The sequence below is a fragment of the Adiantum capillus-veneris genome, chromosome 2 (genome assembly GCF_014529385.1).
Source record: "Adiantum capillus-veneris isolate H3 chromosome 2, ASM1452938v2, whole genome shotgun sequence".
Lineage (NCBI taxonomy): Eukaryota > Viridiplantae > Streptophyta > Polypodiopsida > Polypodiales > Pteridaceae > Adiantum > Adiantum capillus-veneris.
This window is the reverse complement of record NC_140932.1, coordinates 114,579,082-114,598,076: the sequence shown is the minus strand read 5'-3', so window position 1 is coordinate 114,598,076 and position 18,995 is coordinate 114,579,082. Positions and strand designations below refer to the sequence as shown.

At 46.8% G+C, this 18,995-nt stretch overlaps 1 protein-coding gene across 3 annotated transcripts in view; it reads right to left on the bottom strand.

Annotated features, from left to right (window-relative positions):
• The window catches only part of HGL1 (heteroglycan glucosidase 1), a 216,693-nt gene that overhangs the window by 78,497 nt on the left and 119,201 nt on the right, over positions 1 to 18,995 (bottom strand). For all 3 annotated transcript variants that reach the window (XM_086488780.1, XM_086488764.1, XM_086488771.1), the window contains 9 exons: positions 11,770 to 11,856; positions 11,494 to 11,679; positions 11,111 to 11,278; positions 10,882 to 11,002; positions 10,732 to 10,801; positions 10,570 to 10,657; positions 10,366 to 10,486; positions 10,006 to 10,199; positions 9,836 to 9,935 (listed from right to left, as the gene is read on the bottom strand). In XM_086488780.1, coding sequence (XP_086344906.1) covers positions 9,836 to 9,935; positions 10,006 to 10,199; positions 10,366 to 10,486; positions 10,570 to 10,657; positions 10,732 to 10,801; positions 10,882 to 11,002; positions 11,111 to 11,278; positions 11,494 to 11,679; positions 11,770 to 11,856 — 1,135 coding nt within the window. The remainder of the gene's footprint in view (positions 1 to 9,835; positions 9,936 to 10,005; positions 10,200 to 10,365; positions 10,487 to 10,569; positions 10,658 to 10,731; positions 10,802 to 10,881; positions 11,003 to 11,110; positions 11,279 to 11,493; positions 11,680 to 11,769; positions 11,857 to 18,995) is intronic.

Genomic DNA, 18,995 nt, shown 5'->3' with positions numbered 1-18,995 from the left:
ATGATGTGGTATGACCATCCGGGCTAGGATCGATGACGTGGAAAAATTGTACGGACAACTGGAAATTGCACTGGCATGTTGATGTGGCAACAGTACGGACCTTCACGTTTTGCACTAACATGCCAAGGGGCAGGCTGTACGGATTTCCGCTGGCTACTTTTGGCGGAGTGCTTTTGAGCTTGCAGCTTTTCATGCACTTGCTTTTGATTTTGAGGCCAACGGCCTTTAATAAGAACCCAAGGCCCCTCTCACTCAGTGTGCTCACGAGAAACTGAGCAAAGAGGGCCCGTGCGAGTTGTAACTTCTGCTCAAGCATTAATATAAAAAGAAATACCGAAAGGGGTGCCAGATTTTTGGGCCAATAACTCTAGGCACATAACTACGTCGGGCCGTATCGACTCTCTAATTTTAAAGTGTGATAAAATTGTGAAGTATTTTCAGTGATTCTCTCGTGTGTCGTGCCCGATTTTCGACTTGGGGTATCCAAGTCTCTAACACTGGTATCAGAGCAGAAACAATTTCTCTTTTACCAAGAAATCAGATCCTTTACTGCGACTCACATGGATTCAAACGACGAATCCTACAAGAATCACACACCAATCTCTTTCAAATTCATCAGTGCGTGACTATTCTATCAATTTGGAAGAGGTTAATCTTATCTTCTAGGACATAGGACACAACAAATGCGACAGTTTTCTCAACATCTTCATGGTTGCTATAGAAACATGTTGTAGCAGCACGAGGTGATCCCACATCCATGGAGCTGAAAGAACGGGTTGGAAGTTGCCAAAGTTGCTCAAGTTGACTTCTTGTAATGGGTCTAGAGAGGGCATTGCTGAAGATGTTTCTGTAGGTGAAGAGGTTTCTGCTTTTTGGAGCATAGAGACATCATGAGCTAGTGTTTGATCAATATTGCAATCAGCATATTCTTCTTGTAACCATCCTTGTGGAAACTCCTCGAAGGGTAGTTCATCAAATATAGAAGAGAGCTTTGTCGTGGTCGGGGAGTCGGAAAAAAAGGAGTTTGAGGGTTGGGGGAACTCTTGTAAAGGAGATTTCTTGCCTCTTCTATGCTCCTTGAAAGGCTCACCAAGACCATAGTCCTCCACAGTAGGAGCATCTCAGTCATGAGCTGCCATGACCTTGACACTGTCACAAATTGACGACGTGGCAGTGCAACCCGGACACGGCAGTGACGACGTAGCTGACTGTATGGACGCTCGGAAAATATGCTGACTCGCTAACGTGGCTGATTGTACGGATGCCCGGAAAACGCGTCGATTGGCTGACGTGGTAGTGTACGGATTTGAGCATTTTACGCTAGCCGTTGACGTGGGCTGGTTGTACGGGTTTCCGCAAATAGCACTGGTGCTTTTTACTGACCATTTTAGCCAAGATGCTTTTGGAGCTCATTGCTTTTGAGTTTAATGCTTTTGGGGCTCTGCTTTTAGTAACCCTTGTAAACCTTCATAAGTGGCTTAAGGGGGCTCACTTCTCAGAGCATCTGGACGCAGAGTCTGAGAGCGAGCACCCGCGGACAGTTGTACTTTGCTCAAAGATTAATATAAAAGAAATACCGAAAGGGACGCCAGTCTTTGGGGCCAATATCTCTTGGCACGGAACTACGCCAAGCCGTGGACTGCTAAATTTATGAAGTGTTTAGAAGTGAATCTCTGCTATGTCGTGCTAGAATCTTGACTTGGAGTGTCCAAGTTTGTTAGAGTGGCATCAGAGCACGGCCGATTTCTCTTCTACCGGGAAATTCGATCCCTTTTCTCGTGACACCTATGGATTCCGAAAAGAATCAATCAACCTCTTTTGCAACCGCTAAGGCGGGAGAAGGCAATACGGAAAATTGAAGCGATTTAGCTGAAGACGAGTATGGGCCACCTCCGCCTACACAATATGAACTTTTGGAGATGCAGCGTCAACAACAGGTTGACGAGTGCACAAAAAAGATGCTTCAATTTGCTAAAGATCCCCAGTTTGCAAAATTTTAGACCCAGCAGTCCATGGCTGAAGTGCATACTCAATGGCAGAAAGCCAATGAACCACCAATTAAACCGGCAATCAAGAAACCCCCTACTCCGAGGATGTCTACAGAAGAAGAACTTCAAGAGGTGGTTCAGACGCAGATCAATCAGCTTTTGGACACGAAAAATCAATCAAAAAATCAATTGAAGAAGCGCAAGAAGGGGAGTGACTACCCCGGTTACTTGGGCCGTCAATCTTCTTTTGCATTTCCAAGAAAACAGAAGAAGCCTGTGCGTTTTGAAGGACTACCAAGTTCTTCTTTCTCTTCTTCTGACAATTCTTCTAGCTCTTCCGACTTGAGCAAAGCTTTGGAAAGAACAAGAAAAAGGCAAAGAAACTCCGTTTTCGACCAGTTTCCGATAGCTCTACAGAGGAGTCATCTTCTGACAGTTCGTTCTTCGACGACCACATGTTTTATGCGAAGAAGAAGCACTTTTATAGAGCCGACCAACACGACTTCCTTGAAAATAAGAGCAAGACAACAAGGGAATTCAAAGAGGGTGGACAGTCGATAAAATTTGAATCCTTTTCTGGATTCCATGATGCTCCGAGGGCTTTGGCCTTCATCCAGCAGTTTGACATAGCCTTCTCTAGAGGGCATTACTCTGAGCACTCCAAGAACAAGAGGGCTGCATCATTTTTAAAAGGAAATGCTCGAACATGGTGGTCCACTCTTCTTCTGAGGAAAGAAGCCCCAGTCAAGTGGTTGAAATTTAAATGGCTCTTTATTTCTTCTTGGTTGACCCGGGAGTACGAACGAGATGTAAGAACCGCTTGGAACCATCTTCGGATGACCAAGGGATATTCTTTGGATTCATATTGCGAGAGGTTTTAGGATTCTTTTCTACCGAGCTCTTCATTTAAGAAGGCCACCTTTAAGGAACAGATTGAGCGGTTTTGCTACGGACTCCCTACAGAGATCCAAGGTTACTACCTTGAACAAAAGTCGGACTCTATTCAAGAACTGATGGGTCATGCAGAACGGGGGTTCTCAATACATTCGGGGAATTTGACCTACCTCACTGATGAAATCTTGACTCAAAGGACCAGATAGACCTCCAACAATGAAAATAGAAAGAAAACGAATCCCCAGAAAAAGAAAGATACACGCCCTTGAATGACTCTTAGAGAAAGGGCTAACTATCTCAAAGAGGGGAAGTGTTTTGGTTGCGGGGAACAAGGGCACATCTCCGCCAAGTGGCCTAAAAAGGCTCAACAAGGACAGACTGAAGACAGGCCAGAGAGTTCTAGAGCAGCAGAGGAACATGGTAGAAAAGGCAAGATGAAAGTAGGACTGGTACCGAATTGCATGGGAACCGACCCAAGCCAGATAGATGAAAGTACAGAACTTTACCAAGCTTGGGGCAAAGTGAAAGATCGGGAAGCCCTTATCTTTTTTGATGGAGGAGCCAAGGCCAACTTCATTTCACTTGAATTGGCGACGCGGCTCGAGACTATGCCAGAAAGGATGGGACCACCAGCAGAGGCAGTTCTAGCGGCGCCCGAACAGAATGTAGCCATTACGCCTGTCATTGGCAAACTTCGTTTGCATTGTCAGGGGTATTTAGGGCACGAGGACTTTTACATCATGCCTTTGGAAGGGTGTGACATCCTCCTAGGAATCCCTTGGTACCATAAGAAAAACGCCGTGGTCGACTATCGGGCCAGAAAGCGACTTTGACAAACGAGAAGGGCAAAAAATTGTACTACATGTAAAATTGAAGGGCGAGTCCGTCTCTATTGTATCGGCTTCGGCCATTTCAAAATTATGGAAATCTAGTCTTTTTGTTTACTAGATCTATTTGAAGAATTGAATGATGAAACATAGAACAAACATGTCTGAACCAGACAAAAAACGCCAAGATTTTTTGCACACACATGCTGATTGTTTCTCTGAAGGCCCGCCAGGCGAGTTGATCTGATTCTTGGAAGCACACCACTGAACTGGCCACCTTACCGTGTTAGCCAAGCCCAGAATAAAAAATCATGAACCAAGTGAAAGGCCACCTTGAAAAGGGTCTCATCTAGCCGAGTACTTCACCGTATTGCTCTCCGGTTTTACTGGCACTAAAGAAAGACGGATCTTGGACGATGTGCATCGACTATAGAGCTCTCAATAAAATCACTATCAAGAACGGATTTCCGATTCCAAGGATCGATGATATTCTTGACCAACTACAAGGATCCTCTTGTTTCAACATGACTGATTTGAAAAGCGGATATCATCAGATCACAATCCCTTTGGGAGATGTCTACAAGACAACCTTTCGGACAAGGTTTGGTTTAGTCGAATTTTTGGTGATGCCTTTTGGACTTACCAATGCTCCAACGACTTTCAACCGAATGATGGATAGGATTTTCCAACAGCATCGATCTTTTGTGGGCACTTTCTTTGATGATATTATAGTTATCTCCAAGGACGAAGCAAAACATCGACACCATCTGCTACAGGTCTTTCAGGCATTGTGTGATCACAGATTAGTTATCAATGCCAAAAAGAGCGAGTTTTTCTTGCCGGAGATACATTTTCAGGGACACAACGTCTCAGCAGCAAGAGTACAGATGGACCCGGCCAAGATTGAGACTATCCGCGATTGGCCAGACTTGAAGGACGTTCATGAAGTTAGAAGCTTCTTGGGCTTGTGTTCTTACTACCGGCGGTTCATTCGGAAGTTTGCAGAGGTAGCTTTCCCTTTGCACATGTTGACTCAAAAAGGAGTCCCTTTCTCGTGGGGACCGACAGAGGTGACTAGTCGCCTTTTAGACACTTAAGAAAAAATTGACTACTGGACCAGTGTTCGCTTTGCCAAACCTACAAAAGCCATTCGAAGTATATTGTGATGCTTGTGGTCATAGTCTGGGAGCGGTCTTAATGCAAGAAGGCCATGTGATTGCTTATGAAAGAAGAATGTTTTCAAGGCTAGAATTGGTAGCACAGATTTATGAGAAAGAGCTATTGGCAATGATTCATGCTCTTACTAAGTGGCGACATTACCTACTCGGAGCCGATTTCACGGTCTTTACTGATCATCAGAGTTTGCGCTACTTCTTGTCACAGAAGTAGCTTTCGGAAAAGCAGATGTGATGGGCTAACATCTTGTCACAGTTTCACTTCCAGATTGTCCATGTTCAGGGACAGAAAAACCTAGTGGCAGATGCTTTGTCTCGGAAGCCCCTCGTCTTGGCTATTTCCGCAATTCATCATAGAAGCTTCAAGGATATGGTTGATCAATATGCCACCGATCCGGATTTTTCCGATGTTTTTACTCGAATACAGAATGGGAAGATAGTGCCAAGGTATTCCATACGGGATGGCTACTTGATGAAGAAAACGATGTGTGTTACACAGTCGTTGAGGGAAAAGGTTTTGATTGAGTGCCATTGTCCACCTTTTACGGGTCACCGCGGCATTGACACCACCTTGAAAGGTGTGGAGCATTATTTCTTTTGGCCGAGACTCAAGAAGGATGTGGACGACTTTGTTCGCAGTTGTTTGGTATGCCAGAAGGTCAAGTTTGACAGGCATAAGGCACAAGGGTTACTATAGCCTTTACCCATTCCTACCTGCCCTTGAGAAAGTATTGCAATGGATTTCATCTTTGATCTCCCGAAGACATAGAGTGGGCACGATGGCATTTGGACTGTCATTGACAGATTTAGCAAGCAAGCTCACTTCATTCCAGTAAAGAAAACAGTCAAGCCGGACCATTTAGCGAGACTGTTCATTGCACAGATATTTCGATTACATGGCATACACGTCATTTCCCCAATCATGTCGCACTTTAGTGTGCCGCAGCCATGGTCTACCGATGAGCAAAGGAAAACCGCCCTCAACTTAGGGACGACGAATCACAACAAAATCCAAGTTAAAGGTGAAGTCTTGAACCTACTTAGGCATCTTATTCACTATTGTCTTTTGGTCGGCCAAAGTAAGTGTGAATGAAGAGGGCAGGTCGGGTAGGCTTGAGACCTAATGCCAACATAGTGAACTCAGACATCAGGTTGATAATTGATCCACCATCCACTATCACATCATGTCTGAGGGTTGCACTAGGGGGTGCCCATCACTAGGACGTACTCTTGGGTAAAGAGACTAAATAACTGCAAGGATTTCATTTCAAAAACAGGCATCTAGCCGAATCATATCATAGAGAGACACTAGTTGGAAGGTGTTCTTCAAGATATTCTCTGCTATAGGCTTTTCTGTTTGTAGTAGTGCCTTCTCTAGTACCTTGATTTGTTGACGGTCAGCTACCGCTTCCAAGAAAGCCCCTCAATATCGGAGAGCAGAGATGAAGATCCTCTCTTGGCACTAGGGGATGGCTTGTTAGCTACCAATTGAGGTGTATTTATTGGGGAGAGAAGAGTTGGACATGCTCGAAGATTAAGGCTGAGGGCTGCCCTATGTGCCCGAGTGATGAAACCAGCGGGCTCCTCTACCAGCTACTACTTGTCTTGAGGGGCTAAGAAATGGTGATGGTTGAGAAATGGTGCTGACTACTATCAGATTGATCTTGGGAAAGGTGAATTCATGTTGGCTCTAACTTGGACTCGAAGTGTGGATGCGCGTTGTTTTGGACAGTCCTTATTGTAGTGGTCCTTAGCCTCAGGGCCATGTCGTCAAGGAGGAGACCCTTCTACATTTGCTTTGGTAATGCCCATATTCTCTGCATCTGTAGCACAAAATGGGCCGATTGGATGGGAGGGCGAGGGACGAGGTGGTCTTTGCTCCTGCTAAACGGAGGTGGATGCTGAGGTGTAGAATCTCTGAGGGGCTGAGGGAGCATTAGCATGATAAAATCTCTGAGATGGAAAAGTGCTGGCATAGGAGGTGTCATCAGCAAAGGTGGCATGTGGGTTGGATGGCCATAGGGGGAAACCATGTTGGATGAAAGTGCCAATCCATGTTGAAGAGTAGGAGTAAGGATCTATTGTAGTTGCCGCAATCCAGACCATAGGCTTGGACTCATGCTGAGCCCGAAGCTCTTCTAGCTCTCTTGATTTGGTCCATAGCTTTCTTGATGTGGGGACTTCTCCTGTCGAAGAGAGAAGGAACTCTCCTCCTGAAAAGCTCATTGTACTTTCAGTGCTTCCAGTTCCCTGCATATAGAAACCAAGGGGTGGGTCAGGGGCACTTTCCATATGGACTGAGGCGGTCTCTACCTAAGGGGGGGCCTTGAATAACCACCTTGCTCCCTCTATCCTCATAGAAGCCGCAACAAACTCCACTAAACTCCTCAGAGTGGCTTCGAGTCAGAGTGTTTCCCGTAGCTTTTGTTGAAACGTCTTTGGAGAGCCTTCTCCACCCACTTCTTGACCATGAATTCTACCAGATGCTGGGGAAGCTTGGCAATCAGAGACTTCATTCTTGTCAAGAGTTCTGCTAAAGCCTCATCCGCTTGGAGCTCAAGAGGACTTGCACATTATTTTTCTCTTTGTTGTACTCTAACTTAATCAATAAAGAATGACCCAACCGTGGGCGCTGAATGTAGCGGTTTAGAGCCATCGACTATTTTACGAGAGAATCCTGCTCCACCATCTTCTCCATCTCCCTTCGCGCTCTTATTCAGTTCAGTTTGTTCAAATGATTTGAAGCATTGAAGTTGATTCAAATCTTACAGATTTGGTAATTCACTGTCTTTCCATCTGACCACTCGCTGGAAGTAGTTACATGTGCCATTACAACGGACAATGACATGTATAAACAAGTTCTTGATGAGAGTTGGATCCACAACATGGAACATGGCAAGGATCCTAAGATTAGAAGGAAAATGAGTAGAAAGGACTTCAAAAAGGCAAAAAGAAAACTGGAGCTGAGGTTTCTTGGGGTGGGTCCAGCCCGCACTCTCGGCGACTGGCTTCAGTTTTTAGGATCGTCTGAGGAAGTTCAGAGCATGCAGCTACGAGGCATGAGGGGGGTGCACAGCATGTGTTAGAATATTACAGAGGCTTTTCCAGCTGATTGGCTCACCCCTCTAGAGGCAGCAGCTCCTAGATGGATGGGGGCCTCCACGCAACTAGAGGTCCTCATTGTCGTTCGTGCTTGCTGGAAGTCTGTACCCCACATGTTCTTTGAGGTTCAAGGAGAGGATCTCCTTCATAGAGTCTCAGTAGAGGCTCCACACGTTGCGGAGTGTTTCTTTCACCAGATACGAGTTGTGGGCATCTGTGAAAGGACCTATGTCAAAGATCCTGACCCAGCAAATCTTGAGACAGGCCACTGGCGGCTTTGGGCTTGGGAGAGCTTCCCTCCGGCACGAGTATAGTGGGACCCTGGAAAGTGGATATGGAGGGATCCCTTCTCTTCATCCGATCACCCTGGGATCCCCTTTTTCCAGTACACACTTCGACTGAAGCGCCACATACTAGCAACATGGAGAGAGGCTCGTCTTGCTACATCACTTCATTGGCAGGAGGAGGGTCTCACAGCTGAGTTCTTGTCAGGTTTTTGGGAGCGGTTGTGAGATTGCAGGCAACCGAGGAGAGTTACTATGTTCCAATGGCTAGTTGCACACAGAGCTACATCAATTGGGAGCTGGCTAGTACATAGTGGCTTCTCAGCAGCCTGTGCAGCTTGTGGCCATCCTTTGGAGAGTCAGTGTCACTATCTGTGGGACTGCCCCATGGCACAGTAGGTTTGGCTTCGGGTTCTTCGGCTGATGCCATCTCTTTCCACAACTCGACAGTACACTTGGGGTGCTGCAGCCTGGTCCACAGTCATGGGCCCTACACTCCATTTTCCACAAGTAGGATGATAGTGATCCAGGGGGTCGATCTACACTCCAACTTGCCACAAAGCTTACCCCCCAGGAGTGGTGCAGTGACAGAGAGGTGTGTTGGGAGCTCCTTTGTGGCCTGACACTCTGGTTCATTCGGCGGGCCCGCTGCTTCTGCATCTTCGAGGATTGCCCTGTCCCACCGGTAGAGACTGTTCGTGACTTTTGGCTGGAGCTGATTCACACTCTCAGGGTCAGTTCGAGAGACTTCAAGGCAGCTGCGACCGCATGCGGGAGCGCAGAGAGGCTTTCCTGCGACTCTGGCGCCCAGGGTCTTCCTTCACCATGGTCCAGGGTGTGCCTAGACGGCACTATCGGCCACCAGTGTGGCTTTTTCCTCCTCTTATTTTGTGATTTAGCCCTCATTGTACATATTTTGTTTACTCACAGGGAGAGTCTCCCCATGCTTTTGATGTAGCCCTCTCTAGTAGAGATGGTTTGTAGCTCTATGGGAAGTTTTATTAACTAATGGAAGGATCTTTTTCTCGGGAAAAAAAAAACTGGAGCTGAGCAGCAGAAGGGGAAGGGGATGTTGTTTTTTTTAAGTAAGAATGGGGAATCAGATAACTAGCAAAGTTGCTAGCGGTGGAGGAAAGATATAGTAAACTGCAGCAGGAAAAGGAGGGAAGTGTGGAAAAGTTAAAAGAGCGATACACAAATGTGACCTGAATAGGGAAGCACAAGAAAGAGGTGGCTCAACAAGGAACAGGCACTGTAATTGGAGGCAATGGCAGCAACAACAAGGGAGATACTGTGACTAGAAGTTTGAAGCACAACAGTAGGGCAAAATAAATTCTAATTTAACAAGTTGGTTTCATTTTTTTGTGGTGAGCTTTTCTTCTTGGTTTTTTGTTTGATGTGTAGAGGTTGTATTTGGGCGAAAGAAGGGTTGGGTTTTTTTGTTTTAAGGAAAGGGCTGACCTAATAAAATCAGAATAACACTTTCTGAGCATGCATACATGTTGCATACAGTTTAACATAACCACACAAAAAGGTTTGCAGTTTATTTGGAAAAAATAACCTACTTTTATTTTTATTTTTACCATCTGCTACAAGCTCTGCAAGTTCTGCAGCGCTTGGCAGTTCGAATATGATGTCCTCCCCATCAATACCAGAAAAGACTACCTGAATATTTCATTCATGTTAGAGAAACAGGGCTTTGTATGCCAGAAAACCTGCTAAGCTCTCGCCTTACCTTGGCAGTCTCTCCAAGCAAAAGTAGAACATTAAGAGCACGACTTGGCCTCTGTAGATGTCCTCTTGACCAGTCTAGTTTTACGTGTAGCTGATCGTTTTGTAATGTAGCTTTGTATGACGTTAACAAACACTTTCCACTCTGATAATCAAAGCCATCACCATCATCTTCATAAAGCAACCCTTCAGCATTACCTGCAAAGCAGATGGCACAATATTGAGAACAGACATGGTACTAAATCATGCACAGATTCACAAAGAAATCACAAAGTTTTAAATACTCAAATTATTCACAACAGAAAATTATATAAAACCCCAGGATGCAATTATTTTCAAAAAGAACAGACTTTGAATTGCCCACCATCGTCATCTAGCGCAACAACAAGAGTCAATTCATTGCACACATCCAGTTGGCCAGTATTCTGAACAACAGGTCCCGTTGGGAGTATAGATCCACCTTTCAAAAAAAGAAGAGGCAAATCCTGCATAGAAAGCATTGTAATTAATTTTGTAAACACTGTCAACAGCTTGATAATGCAGCAGTCATGACAAAGGTAGTACACACTTCATGGTTATCGTCAAAGTTAAACTCCTTCCAAGAACCCAGAGGTAGATTCACTTTCTTGGTGCTAGAACCTTCTCGTTTGTCAGTGCTGATTAACAAAGAGCAGGATAGGTGAGTGAAAAGACTACTTGTCAATTTTTAAAAACTGGGCGAGTGGCTTACCTTGCACTCACAAGTAACGGACCCAGAAGAAAGCTGTCCTCAACATCACGTAATTTTGGGTCTTTTGTATCTATTGGCATTGTGAGGGTCAGTATCAAGAAAAACACGCATGAATAAGGAATAGCCTACAAATTGACAGCTTCCCTATACCAGCAAAAAACAAAGGGCTGATGACAGGCTCTCCTGTTGTATGAGCATTATAAAAGAGAGTATATATATGAGGTAACAGTCTATATCTTCTTTCAAGAGCTAATCGGCATACATTCTCACACTGCAGCACAAAGAAAACCGTAAAACATACTTAACACCTTAGTGCTGACTTGCCCGTGTTAAACAATATATATTCATGAGAACTAATGACAGGAGGTGTAGATATTACCTCAGCACCAAATGACCAAGGCTCATGATCTATTGTTCCCTTCTCTGAATGACCCCGACAGAATGGTAACAGGGCACCAAGGCCCATCCAGCGTGCAAAAAGTTTTGGTGTTGCATCCCCAGCAAAGCCACCTATGTCAGGACCACCAAATGGTTGTCCACTCATACCCTGTCTCACCACAAAAATCATAGAAACCCTCCTTAAAATTTAACTTTAAATACAATATGCCCATGAAAACACAGGTACTGTAACTAGAGAAGTAGACACTTCTTCCTTAAACTGATTTCTCTTAGCCTTGAAGGAATAATTTCCTCCATAGGAGAAATTCTGAGCACACAACTATTGAATAACATCTCATGATCTGGTCCATGAATGTAATCTACCAGATTCAATGTCATTGGGATACTCATCCGAAGATGGTCCCAAGTTGAAAGGTTATCTCCTGTCCATGTTGCTGCATATCTTTGGCTCCCAATAAAGCCAGCTCGGGTGAGTACAAAAGGACGCTTCTTGCTGTTTGCTAGCATCATTCCCTCATAAGTAGATCTCGCCATTAGCATACCATAGACCTGTGCCAAAATAAAAAAGAGAAAGCCATAGAACCAGGAAATAATTACGACAGATTCAATTTAATAAGGAGGATCCAGTTAACGTGGTACATTATGGTAATGTAGGTGATTTTGAGTGCCTCCAATCTCAGCATCCCCATGGTGCATGTTGACATCAGGCATAGTCTTGGTTACAGTCTGCCAAAATGCACCAACTCTCACTCTCTCTCTCTCTCTCTCTCTCTCTCTCTCTCTCTCTCTCATAGTATATATCTTTGTTTTTGTATTGTTGTTATTTTGTTACTCTGACTTTGTATTAGATCCACCACCTTGTAACTTTTTGGTCTCATAGGTCACTATGGCCTTTTGAAGATGTTAATATAACATTTCATTTCTCTCTCTCTCTCTCTCTCTCTCTCTCTCTCTCTCTCTCTCTCCTTTTATGGGTGCAGAGAAGCTCTCTCTCTCATTTGGGAAGCCTTTGGACAGACTTGAAACTAGAATCCCAGGAAGATGGCACGACACTTTTTGGGAAGAAGAACAAAAGGAAGGAAGGTGTTTCATAGCCAAATCTAACATTTCATTTCATCTCCATCTCTCTCTCTCTCTCTCTCTCTCTCTCTCTCTCTCTCTCTCTCTCTCTCTCTCTCTCTCTCTGCCGTGCTGCCCCTGCGCTGCCCCGCCCCCCCCTCGCGCTGCCTCTCCTACGCGTAGCAAGTCCAGCAGCCGGCACAACCCCCCCCCCCCCCCCCCCCCCCCCCCCCCCCCTCTTCTACGCGTAGGAAGTCAAATTTAAATTAAATTATTATTATTATTAATTTTTTTAAAGTCTGCCATATTCCGCCACCCCGCCACCCCCCCCTCCCCCTCTGTCTCGCTCTCTCATCTCTACTCTATCGCTGCCCCTCCCTTGCCATACCTCCTGACGCTCCCCCACTCGCCCAGCTACCGCGCCCGCTGCTAGTGTGGGTGAACACCTACATTTAGTGACTCCTTTGCGGACGGCGATCAAGCATGAGGAAGCTGAACGATAAAGCCGACCCCCTAGAGGATGCTATTCAAAAGTGCAAAGAGGAAATGACGGAGACCATTACCAAGATGAACCGCAATCTCTTGGGCACAATAAACATGCTCGAAGGACGCGTGCTGATCCAAGAGAGTAAGATAAGTACGTTGGAAGACCGAGTGACGACTCAAGATGAAGAGATTGCATCACTCAAGAAAGATCTCGCCGAAGCACGATCAAGAAACACACTCGAAGAGGGCGAACTGCAACCCTCAGTAATCGAAGAAATCAACACGATCAAGGAGCAAGTACGGGCCATCAAAGAGCGAGAAGAGCAACACAAAGAAATGACGACTTCTTGGGTGGATGTTCTTACCAAAACTCAGCAGAAGGCGGATGAAACCGAGAAATGGATCAAGGTGGCCAAGAAAGGAAAACGCAAGGAGATAACGCCCACGTCCACACCCACTATCATTAATCAGACACTAGGGGAGGAGCAAAGAAGACGGGAATTTGCGGTCTAAAACACAAAGGCAATGTGGACGAAGAAGTAAAAGAACTCACAGCCTTGATGGGGGTTCATGAGTCGACGCACACAAATGCATGGAGAGTGGGCAACATAAAGAAAAATGGAAGCAGTGGAGAAACCTCAAAAGAAAGAGCACTCATCCTCCGTTTTCCCTCCATGGAAGCGAAGAAGTCCTTCTTGAAGAAAAGACCAACTCTTAAAGAGACTGGCATCTTTCTTGGGGATGATCTCACCCTCTCGTAGATCGCTCATATGCAGGAAGTAATGCCGGAGATTAGAGCGGCAAGGGGAAAAGGCAAGATTGCCTTTTACCGAGATGGAAAAGTGGTAATACTAGAGCGACGCTCCACATGACGGTGCGAGACTTATGGGACCACACTCAAAGTGGTTGCCTGGAACTGTAATGGATCCATGCGTCTTGATGTGGGTGCTTTTGAGGATAGCTTTACTGGAAGAGACATCATCTTTTACTCCGAGACACACCAGGCCCCTGGGCAATCCATGCCTCACATCAGTGGATACACGTGGGAGACAGCTTACAGACAGGAGACACGCTTAGAGCATAGAGGACGGGACTCGGGGGGAGAGGCATTGTTATTTAGAGAAGATCTGCAGCCATTGATACATATAGCCCGTAGGGATGAGCAGGCTAGGTACATGTGGGTGAGACTGAAAGCAGAGACAGGCAGACATTTTTACATTGCTATTTGCTACTTTCCCCCGAGTACATCAGTCTATGCATCACCCAGAGGACAATCCCCTTTTTCTATTTTGGATGATGACATATGGGAATTCTCTAGAGATGGTGACATTATCATTCTAGGGGACTTCAATGCTAGGACTGCCCATCACCAGGCAGTGTTTTATGATACTTCAAAGGAGATGCTAAGAGAGCTAGATGTTGTAGAGACGGGCATGTCCAGACTATCACACGATGTGGAATATACTGAGTATGGGCGACACCTGATAGACATGGGCACCGCACATGGATTGGCCATCTTGAATGGCCTATAGAGATTTCCTGCTGCGGGAGGTTTTACATGCTTCCCACACAGACATGGAGCCAGCACAGTGGACTATGTCATGGCACAGCCGAATCTCATCTCTAGTATCCAGGATGTCACAGTTGGGCCCAGACTTGTCGGAGTGGCAGTGGATCATGCTCTGGTGTCGATGACCATCTCCTTCCAGTTTAGTGTAGCACACAGGCCATGGATAGCAGCCCCTACTCGCTACACATTCACACGAGAAACGGATTCTGTATACATGGACGGGATCTACAGACGCCTATGCACTGAGGACCCGGGGCGACCTCTAGAGGAGCTAACTACTATACTGACATAGACATTACATGATGCAGCAGCAGAAGCATACCCACACACCCAGCCTGAGCAGAGCCGCCGATCACGGAGCATGCCTCAGAACAGCTCGTACGATGAGGAGTGCCGCCAGACTACAGCCAGACTTCAGAGGGAGGTGCTTTTGGGGGACGTCACTCACAGACAGTCACAGATTAACTTCCGACGCCTGGTGCGGCGGAAGAAGAGGGCTTTTTTGGCTCGATTCGAGCTGGATCTATATCATCCATTCTTGAGTCAGGACTCGCATGAGGCATGGCGGCTCTTTCATGAGCAATCCCCCCCCCCCCGCTATTTCCACCACAGAGACCTGGGGTCAGTACGCATCATCTTTGTACACAGTACCTGGACAGCCGCCCCTCCCCAACCCCCCCGATCCATGCCCACAGACATGTGTTTTTTTCACCCCGCTGAGATGGTGAAGAAAGCTATTGACAGGATGAGGACTGGGAGAGCATATGATCATGATAGCTTAGTCGCTGAGCATTTCATGCATCCCAAAGACCTACTAGCAGAGCTTCTAGCAGTTATGTTTAACCGTGCCATGTGTGAGGGACTATCGGACACTTGCAGCCTATCTACGATCGTACCTATCTTCAAGTCAGGAGACCCCATGGAGCCTGGGAATTATCGCAATATCATGATTGCGCACACACTGGCACAGTTGTATGCATCCATTCTTGAGCAACAGCTGAGTAGATGGGCAGAGAGGGAAGGAATGCGTGCAACTGGGCAGGCAGAGTTCAGGAGAGGCTTCTCTACTCTTGACCATATCTTGACACTCAGGGCCATAATCGAGGAAGGCAGATCTCATGGGAGACGGATCTATTGTAGCTTTGTGGACTTCCGCAAAGCTTTTGACACAGTACCCAGAGCTAGATTGATGCGTAGATTACAGGAAATGGGAGTACCCACAGAGCTCATTTGGGGGATCATGGCATTGTACAGATCAGTAGTAGGGTATGTACGCACCCCGGAGGGACTTTCTACACCGGTTCACTCCACTATTGGGGTGAAGCAGGGCTGCCCGCTCTCTCCTACTCTTTTCGGTATGTATGTGGATGAGGTTTCTGACTACATTGACAGCGATGGGGATAGAGGTGCACAGTTGGCAAGGACATGGATTCCACTTTTGTTATATGCTGATGATATAGTGTTGATCTCCGAATCCCCAGAGGGAATGCAACGTCAATTGGATGCTTTGCATACGTTTTCCCACGAAAGTGGTTTGTCTGTCAACCTTGGTAAAACCAAGGTTATGGTGTTTAATACCACCCCACAGTGGATCAGGAGGTCAGCACCTACATTCACATACGTCCAGGAGACTGTGGAGTACACAGATGCTTACACTTACCTTGGAGTGGTTTTTAGCGGACCTGCATTCTCACTCAGAAGAGCAGCAAAGACCAGACTGACTAGAGCCCACGCAGCATTGGGTAGATTCGAGAATATGTGTTCGCAGGTTCAGTTTCAGGAGCCCCGGACAAAGCTCTGGCTCTTTGACACTTTGGTGGCTTCAGCATTGCTCTATGAAGCTGAGATATGGGGACCTTCATTGGATCACCGCGGGAGGCCGGGTCGCACAGACGGATGGGGGAACATGGAGAAACCTCTCGTCTCTATGATCTCGCGGCTCATTAGAGCCAAGGCATCAGTACCACGGGCCATTATCCGAGCAGAGCTAGCGGCCCCCCCACTAGTGGTGGAGGCGCTCACCAGATCAGTCTCCTTCATAAGCCGCACATGGGAACTTCCTAGAGACAGATATGCTCGCATAGCACTTGAGTCCTCTCGACAGTTAGCCATACAAGGGGATACAACATGCTGGTATAGGGAGATAACATCATGGTTTCAGGCGCATGGGTTCAGGATAGACAAGCTGCCACCATTCTAGTACTCATTGGATGCACCATCTCTCACTCTTACACAATCAGAGGCTCATATGCCAAGACCTGACCCAACTAGACACCAGGAGGACATGGATACAACCAGCACAGGAATTGGGCACGAAGATGGCTTTCTATAGAGACCACCTTCTCCAGCTTACGGAAGATGGTTTTGTGACAAGACCCAGATACATGGATACCCACTTGTCTCATGGGATACGATGTGCTATTGGCTAGTTACGCACATCTTCTCACCAACTGCGGATTGAGACTGGGAGATACAGCGGAGTACCAGCAGAGGCCAGGACATGCCCCTTGTGTGACATGGAACTTGAGACAGAGCTGCATTATACATGCCGCTGCCCCGTCTACTACGAGATACGAGGCCGCTTCCATTGCTTGTTCAAAGAGGGTTTTGGACCACTCTCAAGAGTCATAGGATACGAAGATCAGAGATACCTGGGGTTGTTCTTGCTCGAGCTGCGCAGACACAGAGATAGCCTGATGAATGGCGAGGCTAGTCAGTCTCAAAGACGGATCACAGACTTCTTCAGAGCAGACATGAGACAGCTGCAAGAGCCACTCCCAGAGCAGAGCTCCCCCTCGTCTCATACCAGAGGCACACTGATCCACCGAGCAATTGAACTGGGGAGATCCAGGCGCCCACGACTGCGGAGGACTACACAGCATCGACGGAGGCTACGTCAAAAGATTCGGAGCACGCTGGCCAGGCATGCATGACGCCCGGTCAAACTACTAACCATGGAGGAAATTGATGAGATTCGCCAACGACCGATGCTAGATCTCTTGTGATTCAGCTATCCCAACAAGCCGCCCATTTTTGCTTAGTTTTTTTCTTAGTTCACATCGACCAATCTAGGATCCCATAGTATATATCTTTGTTTTGTACTGTTGTTATGTTATTTTGTTACTTTGACCTTGTATCAGATCCACCACCTTGTAACTTTCTGGTCTCATAGGTCACTATGGCCTTTTGAAGACGTTAATATAAAATTTCATTTCATTTCTTTCTCTCTCTCTCTCTCTCTCTCTCTCCTCTTGTATCAGATCCACCACATTGTAACTTTCTGGTCTCATAGGTCTCTTTGGTCTTTTGAAGACGTTAATATAACATTTCATCTCTCTCTATCTCTCTCTCTCTCTCTCTCTCTCTCTCTCTCTCTCTCTCTCTCTCTTCTCTCTAGGGACGGTGACATTATCATCCTCGGGGACTTCAATGCTAGGACTGCCCATCACCAGGCAGTGTTTTATGATACTTCAGAGGAGATGCTAAGAGAGATAGATGTGGCAGAGATGGGCCTTTCCAGACTATCACACGATAAGGAATATACTGAGTAAGGGCGACACCTGATAGACATGGGCACTGCACATGGATTGGCCATCTTGAACGGCCTACAGAGATTTCCTGCTGCGAGAGGCTTTACATGCTTCCCACACAGACATGGAGCCAGCACGGTGGACTATGTCAAGGCACAACCGAATCTCATCTCTAGTATTGAGGATCTCGCAGTTGGGCCCAGACCAGTCGGGGTGGCGGTGGATCATGCTCTGGTGTCAATGACCATCTCCTTCCATTTCAGTGCAGCACACAGGCCACAAGTAGCAGTCCCTACTCGCTACACATTCACATGGGAGACGGACTCTGTATACATGGACAGAATCTACAGACGCCTATGCACTGAGGACCCGGGGCGACCTCTGGAGGAGCTAACTACTATACTGACACAGACATTACATGAGGCAGCAGCTGAAGCATACCCACACACCCAGCCTGAGCAGAGCCGCCGATTTGGGAGCATGCCTCAAAACAGCTTGTACGATGAGGAGTGCCGCCAGACTGGAGCCAGACTTCAGAGGGAGGTGCTGTTGGGGGACATCACTCACAGACAATCACAGATGGACTTCCGACACATGGTGCGGCGGAAGAAGAGGACTTTTTTGGCTAGACTCGAGCAGGATCTATATCAGCTATTCTTGAGTCAAGACTCGCGTGAGGCGTGGCGGCTCTTTCATGAGCAGTCCCCCCCCTGCTATTTCCTCCACAGAGACCTGGGGTCAGTACACATCATCTCTGTACACAGTACCTGGACAGCCACCCCTCCCCAACCCCCCCGACCCATGCCCACATACATGTGTCTTTTTCACTCCTGCGATGGTGAAGAAAGCCATTGACAGGATGAAGACTGGGAGACCATATGATCATGAGGGCCTAGTAGCTGAGCATTTCATACATGCCAAAGGCCTACTAGCAGAGCTTCTAGCAGTTATGTTTAACCGTGCCATGTGTGAGGGCCTACCGGACACTTGGAGCCTATCTACAATCGTACCTATCTTCAAATCAGGAGACCCCATGGAGCCTGGGAATTATCGCACTATTATGATTGGGCACACACTTTCACGGTTGTATGCATCCATTCTTGAGCAACAGCTGAGTAGATGGGCAGAGAGGGAAGGAATACGTGCAACTGGGCAGGCAGGATTCAGGAGAGGCTTCTCTACTCTTGACCATATCCTAACACTCAGGGCCATCATCGAGG